Source organism: Nicotiana tabacum, chromosome 2 (assembly GCF_000715075.1).
Source record: "Nicotiana tabacum cultivar K326 chromosome 2, ASM71507v2, whole genome shotgun sequence".
NCBI lineage: Eukaryota > Viridiplantae > Streptophyta > Magnoliopsida > Solanales > Solanaceae > Nicotiana > Nicotiana tabacum.
The window spans coordinates 95,449,893-95,457,089 of NC_134081.1; the positions used below are offsets into that span (position 1 = coordinate 95,449,893).

General features: G+C 29.6%; 1 protein-coding gene across 1 annotated transcript; it reads right to left on the reverse strand.

The window, feature by feature from the left end:
• Positions 1-202: 202 nt before the first annotated feature.
• LOC107828787 (uncharacterized) lies at positions 203-1,851 on the reverse strand. The gene is made up of 3 exons (XM_016656156.2): positions 1,611-1,851; positions 1,241-1,312; positions 203-571 (listed from the first exon to the last, which is right to left on the reverse strand). Exons 1-3 carry the CDS (start codon positions 1,798-1,800, stop codon positions 276-278), a joined length of 558 nt encoding a protein of 185 aa, XP_016511642.1. The 5' UTR covers positions 1,801-1,851; the 3' UTR covers positions 203-275.
• Positions 1,852-7,197: the final 5,346 nt, after the last annotated feature.

Here is a 7,197-nt window from a genome sequence, read left to right on the forward strand (position 1 = left end):
GCTTCACTATCGTGAGAGATTCAATCAATGAGTTAAGCATATCCAACTCCATCACAACATATGCAGCTAGTTCTAACCAGCTCTAGTTCTTGTGGTGACACCAACAATGAAAGACACTCAAGCGAGAGAAAATTGTCCATTCGATCACCTTTTGGTAGCAATGATCTGTTAATGTGCAACTCCCAATGACCACTCATCTCGAGAATAAACAGGCCTTTCACAAATTTATATAGTTTCACTATATTAGTAACAGAAACAGTGGATCTTTATACAAGTCATGGAAATAGCTGCACATAACCTGTCGCAATTGCAATTCCTAAAATGACAAGGGGTGGAAGGATGACAAATGCTCCAATTGTAGCAAAGAATACTGAGTCATTCCTCTGAGATACTTCGTTCAGATACGCTTGTCTTTTGATATTTCTCTTCTGTGAAACAGTTAAGAACTTGGCGCTAACCTTCTTCAGATTCTTACCCAAGGGAATGCTGAAGTCATCATCTCGATCTCCAACCAACTTTGCGAGCTGAGCACGAATTGTAGGTTTACTAGAGCTACTATCACTTTCGTAACCTGGCCAAGGATCAAGTCAACGATGGTCAGGAATAACTAAAGGGTAACTCAGGTCTCGATAATGAAAGGCAAAAGTAAGCAAAGATGGGCAAGTTTACTTGAAATCTTGCTATAACTTTTTGAGCAAATGGAAGGGATAATGAATGACCATAGAAGATGATACAGAGAACTGAATCCCCTCTAGAGCAGAATGCTTAATGGATTCTACGTGAAGCTGTCTCACACAGTAATAATTGCATAAAAAAGACTACAGATTGTGCAACTAGTGCCCTGTGTGTATGGAGGATGTAGAATTCCCAAATTATTAACTGCTAAATAGTATATATATCTGGGAAGTCTGGAGTATGTTCGTTAACACATTAGGAGTACAGTCAGAAATACCAAGGTCAGTCAAGGATAGGTACAAAAGCACCTCCATACGGCCTGGAAGACAATTCCTGCTCGTATATTTTGGGCGGTTTGAAGGAAAGGAATCGCAGATGCTTCGATGATCATAATCTAGATGCTTTTGCTTAATAGCTAGATGTATGCAAATGTTAAATTGCTGGTCTAAGTTGACTTTTGTAGATGATGCAAATTCTGATTTATGTACTTTCTTAGAGCAGTTTGATGAAATTCTCACATTACTTATCAGGAAAAAGACAAAGAACCAAAGGGGAGAACATATACCATTAACTGCTGAGCTGCTGGAAGTAAGCTGTTCCAAGAGATCTAGCTGCGTTCGAGCAGAAGATAATGACCCTGAATAAATAAATAAAAATCAGCAAAAGTTCAACAATTAAACAGAACAAATGTAGCTCATGCTGTCATATATCACACGGGATAACAGGAAATGGCACACCCTATGATTAGCTTAAAAATTCATATTAATCAATAATCAATCAGAGAGGCCAGCTTATCTCCATCTTCTAGATTGTGACAAAAACTTTCAGAACTCAGATGCCCTAAAGACTAGCAGTACTTTACAATATATGAATTTTAAAACAAAATAATACAGGAAGAAATGATATAAAGAACAATTAGTGAAGTCTAAGCACACCAGAGTAAGTGGGAAGCTCCTCCTCAGTGAATCTTCCATCTCCTTCTTCAGAAAGAGCAGCTCTTCTCAAGGAAGAAGCAGACCAAGCTTGATAGGAAAAAAGCTTAAAGGGATCATGTTTATGGGTAGGAATGAGAAAACAGATATGTTTTGGTTGCAGAGGCTGTACAGAGCTGAAATTCAAAGCCATTGTTGTGTAAGGCCATTTAGGTATGACTTATGAGGCTGCAATTTTTGCTTGTAAAAAATCCTTTATTATGATAGACACCTCAATTTAATTAAACAGGAGGCTGAAAATAGGTGCACCACAAAATTTAATTTTTTCTGTACATGCCCCTGTCCCGCTTTTGGATGGTTATTACATGTATCGTATTGTATTGTTTTAATGAATATAATATTTTTGAATAGATTATATTATTTATCGTTATTTAATAATAAGAAGAATAAATTTATAATATTATATTAAAAAACATGATATGAGATTGAATTATTATGTAAAAAGGTAGGTTAAAGGATAAAATAAGTTTATTTAATAATAAGAAACGGCAAAATGAGAGGAAAAAAGGAAGGTGACGATGCGATCACATCATATTGGTCGTTACATAAAGTGACATTTTTGGTTGTTATGTAACGATGGATTTAACAATACAATATAATAACATTTAAGTAATAATCAAAACAAATATTGTATTTAAAGTAACAATACGATACAATACAATAAATAACAACAATCCAAACATAATATTCTAATTTTGAAATTTATTTCCTTTTATTCCCACCATCCACACCCACACAAAAAAAGGAGACTACTGCTCCTAATTATCCATAGTTTCTTTGATGATATTTTTAAATATTTATAGTTATAAAATTTAACTGTTTTTACTTGGCTTTGAGTATGAAAATTTCATTTTAAAAATAATATATAAGAATTAAGAAAATTAAAAGTGATGGTTATTATACTCCAAAAACATCATTCTTTGAAAGAAATTACTTTTAGTCATTAGTTATCGCTAAGTTTTTATTTTGGTCCTTGTATTATCTGGTTAAGTATAACTTTTAACCTTTAATTAATTGACACGTGCACGATTTGTCCTTCCACCAATAAGATCAGTGGCGGATTCAGGATTTTAAGATTGTGGTACTTCATTTTTTTTAAACATAAAGTTTTTATCAATCGCATAGCATAAATGTAGAACTAAAAGTTAACGGGGAAACTACAATTAGTATTACTGTTATAAAAAAAATTGTCAGTCACAAATCATAACCATACTCAAACAATTTTTTACATTTTGAAAACTATATAAATAATATTGTCATTGCTTACACTTACAAATAGTGTACGCTCCACCTAGTAAACTAAACAATTATTTAAAATGCACCACTAATGTTGTTAAAACATTCATCGATGTGATTCTAAAAATTGTTCGAGTCATCAAGAAGGCTAATTTGGAGTCTTTTTGGAAACTGATTTTTCCTCCTTTTGCATCAATGAACTAGATAAAGTAAGGAAAAATAAAAATACTAAAACAAGAAAGGTGAGCAAAAACAATTGATAGCACTAAAGAGAAATTAAAAATATAAAAAGACCTAAATTGAGACAAATAAATCGCTACTAAAAAGCAATCTATTAATATATAAAGGAGAAGCAAATCCATGATATTATTGCAAGTGTCAAAACGAAATATCAACATGTGTCATGTTTTAGGACAAAACTCCAATAAATTTGGTGATTCAAAAAAAATTAAAATAGAAAAAAACTTACAACAAATTTTATATAATTAACCAATTCAGTTATTCACATAATGGAGTCCTACGTTTTTGGACATATACTTTTTAAAACTGAAAACTAAAAAATATAATTACTCCAATTTCAAAAAATGGACTCCCACGGTTTTTTCATTTGTTTTTTTATTTAATTTATTATAAACCTAAAAAATTGTCAAAAATTTTTTGACATAGAATTTTACATAGAAATAGTAATAAAGAAAACAAAACACTCCAGGATCGTCTATTCAAAAAAATGGACTCCCACGTTTTTTTATTAATTTTTTATAAGTTATTATAAACCTAAAAATTCGACTAAAATATTTTTTTACAAAGAATTTTACATAAAAATAGGAAGAAAGGAAGAAAATAACACTTCACGATCGTCTTCCCAAACGTGGGCATCAAAACCTATCTCCATAATTTAGAAAATATCTCCTATGATAATAATGTCCCAAACATATGTTCCTCCTTTTATTTTATTTTCATTCCCTTCTTTCTATGCTTAAAATATAGAGCTTTGCAAATATGGTTACAATACTTCATGAAATCAGTCAAATTTCAAGTAACTCGATGCAATGGAATCTCAAAGTTAGAATCGTTCGAATGTGAAAAATCCCGAATTGTTTCAAGCCTGAAATACCATACTCCATAGATTTGATTTTACAAGATGCAAATATAACATATTCAACTTTACATAGTTCTAAAATTTCTCTTTTTTGCTGGTTTAATAATAAAATTTTCATAATAAACTATACTTGTCACACCTCCTTTTTCCCGATGGGGTAGGGGATAGGGAGTTTTTTCAATTTAAGTGACATTATTCGAAATAAAATTATTTATTTATTCAGAGTCGCCACTTGGAATAATTTATGGTGTCCCAAGTCACCGATTTATTTTAAAATCCCAAATCAAGGAAATTGACTCTATTTATGGTCCACGAACACAGAAGATCGGGTAAGAAATTCTGTTAATCCGGAAGAAGGTGTGAGGCACTCCCGAGTTCCGTGATTTTAGCATGGTCGCTTAACAATTAATACTTGGCCTAATTATCTGATTTTTTTAATTATTTTTTTTTACTTTTTAATTATCTGATTTATTACCTGTTTTAAACCTATTGTGTATTTTACCTTTGACCGCTTTTAATTATGTATTTAAATCGATTTTTAATATTTATGGAGTTATTTCTTGAACAAGTTACGATGTCGTACACTTGTCGTTTGGTACACATTGCAAACCGCGCCACGTGAAACACACTGGCGATTTACAATATGTTTATTATTATTATTTGAAGTTATGGTAAAGTAGCGTGAAACGCGCACTCGAATTGGGATTTATGTATCGTGACCATGCCACGGGAACCGTACCCATGGCCACGATAATTTATTAATCGCACCTAAAGCAAGCTATGAAGTTTATGAATTATTTGTCTTAAACTAATTTGAGATTTGTAAAGCCATAAGAGTATGTCATTGTAGAAAAATATGAAATAGATTAAATTAATTATTCAAGAACTACAAAAAGGGGTCATTGTATGAAATTAATGTGCCTAGCAGATTTCAAGTTTTGGCCCAAAAATAAAATAACTTTTTTCATTAGCTTATAGTAACATCACAACTCCACTTCCTTCAACAACCCATGTGTCTAGGCCCAAACATTGGATCTTCACCAGTGACATAATTCTAGTTAAACTTGTTTAACAACTTAACTTTATACTTTAGACAATTAACAGCTTAATTTAAAACAAAGATGGAACTACTAAAGCTCATTTATTAACACATGAATGACTAAATAACCAAATAGAGACATAACATTGCTTGAGCTTCCATTTCAATAAGAATTTTTTTTTTTAATAAACAATCATAACTCACTTATTAATTAGCAAATTTTATTAAACCATTCATGGATGAACCCTTTTTAAGAGAACATGCTAATGAACTAAAGTAAATATACAAAGAGGAAGCTCAAAAATTGGCATGTTTAACAGAGAATAATTTCAATCATTCAAGATATAAATGAACACCAAAAGAAAAAGAAGCAACTCATATCATTAATCAAAACAAGATAAGAAGTGGACCTCAAAAGTTGAATCTGAAACTTTACGGTTTTACAACTTTGAATCTTAAACTCATTCATACCGCACGCAAGACCTTAAACGGAGCATCGAAACTCGTCGACGACCTCAAACTAAAAACCTCACTGTTTCGACTGGGTTTGAATGGTAGTTTATGGTATTAAAAGATTTTTTTCTATGGAGGTTTAAAGGTTGTTTTTGGGTGGTGAAGGTGCTGGTTTTTTCGAAAGAAAGACGAAAAAAATGACACAAGTAGAAATTCCCTTATCCTAAAAGAAGAAAATAAATTTCTCTCAATTCTCTCCTATCTTTTTTTTTTCCTCTCTCCCCCCTTTTCCCCCCTCACATTTCTCTTCTATTTATAGAATTTTTTTTGGAATTTTCACATTTTTTTTAATTTTATTTTTAAATTTTATTTTTTAATTAAAAAGAATTTTCACTTCCCATTTTTCTTATTTTTTTAAAAAATAATTCCCCACTTTCCTTTACTTTTATTTTTTAATTTCTCATTTTTTTACTTTTAATATATTTAAAATCCCACTTTTTACTTTTCTTTTTTTATTTCCCCACTTATTTTACTTTTCTTTTTTTAATTTTCACTTACTTTTACTTTTATTAAAAAAATAAATCAGATACCCTTACTTTTATTTTTTAATTACAACTTTATTTTACTTTTCATTTTTTTAAATTTTCACATTCTTTTACTTTTATTTTTTTAATTTTTCACTTTCTTTTACCTTTTTATTAAATAATTTTCATCTACTTTTACTTTTACTTTTTATTTTTATATTTCTACTTTTACTATTTTTTTTAATTTCCATCCTAAATTTACAATAATAATAATAATAATAATAATAAATTTATTTATTTTCGGTTTTTTAATTCATTTTATTTAAAAATAAAGTTAAAAATAAAAATAAAAATAATACTAATAGTAATAATTGACCTTTTAAATTATTATTAATTTTTACCCTATATAAAAAAAATGTAACAAAGCTAAAAAAATATATATTAAATTTCTTTGCCTTCAATAATATATATATATATTAAATTTCTGAAAATATTTACATAGTAGAAGGTGATAAAAATTCAAATATAGTCAAAAATTAGGTGCTCACAGTACTAATTAAACGATTATGTGTAGTACCAGTATTCTGTTTCTGAAAGTTTATCATCAAAAATTTTGTTACTAATTTTTTTAGGACAACATACAGAAAATTTGCTTATATGTGAAACGATTATGTGTAGTATAAGTATTTTTCTATCAGTTTCTAAAAGTTGGATTCACAATTGTGTTTCTCGACTGTCTAAGAAAATCGCCAGTAATTCAAATTCTATTTAAAATATTCTTTAATTGATATAGAACTCATTGTAGAAATTATTATAATTCATTTATACTGAATCTTTGTACTAAATAATATCCATTGTGTTCAGAATAGATTTCTGGCAGATATTAGATATGGTCGTCTCGGTTAAACGATTATCGGTAAGTTTGTTATTAAATTTGTTAGGACGAACATAATGAAACTTGTCTCATATATGAAACGATTATATGTAGTATAAGTATTTCTTTTTCTGTTTCCTAAAGTTGGCTTCACAATTGTGCACTAATTCCTATGCAATCTATTAGCAATATGATATATCCTAATAATGAATCTATTTTTTAGGGTGGTCTTGTATATGCCTCCGTTGGGAAGTATGATATTAAGTTTTTTAGGACCAAGATACAAGAACTCGGCTTATATATGA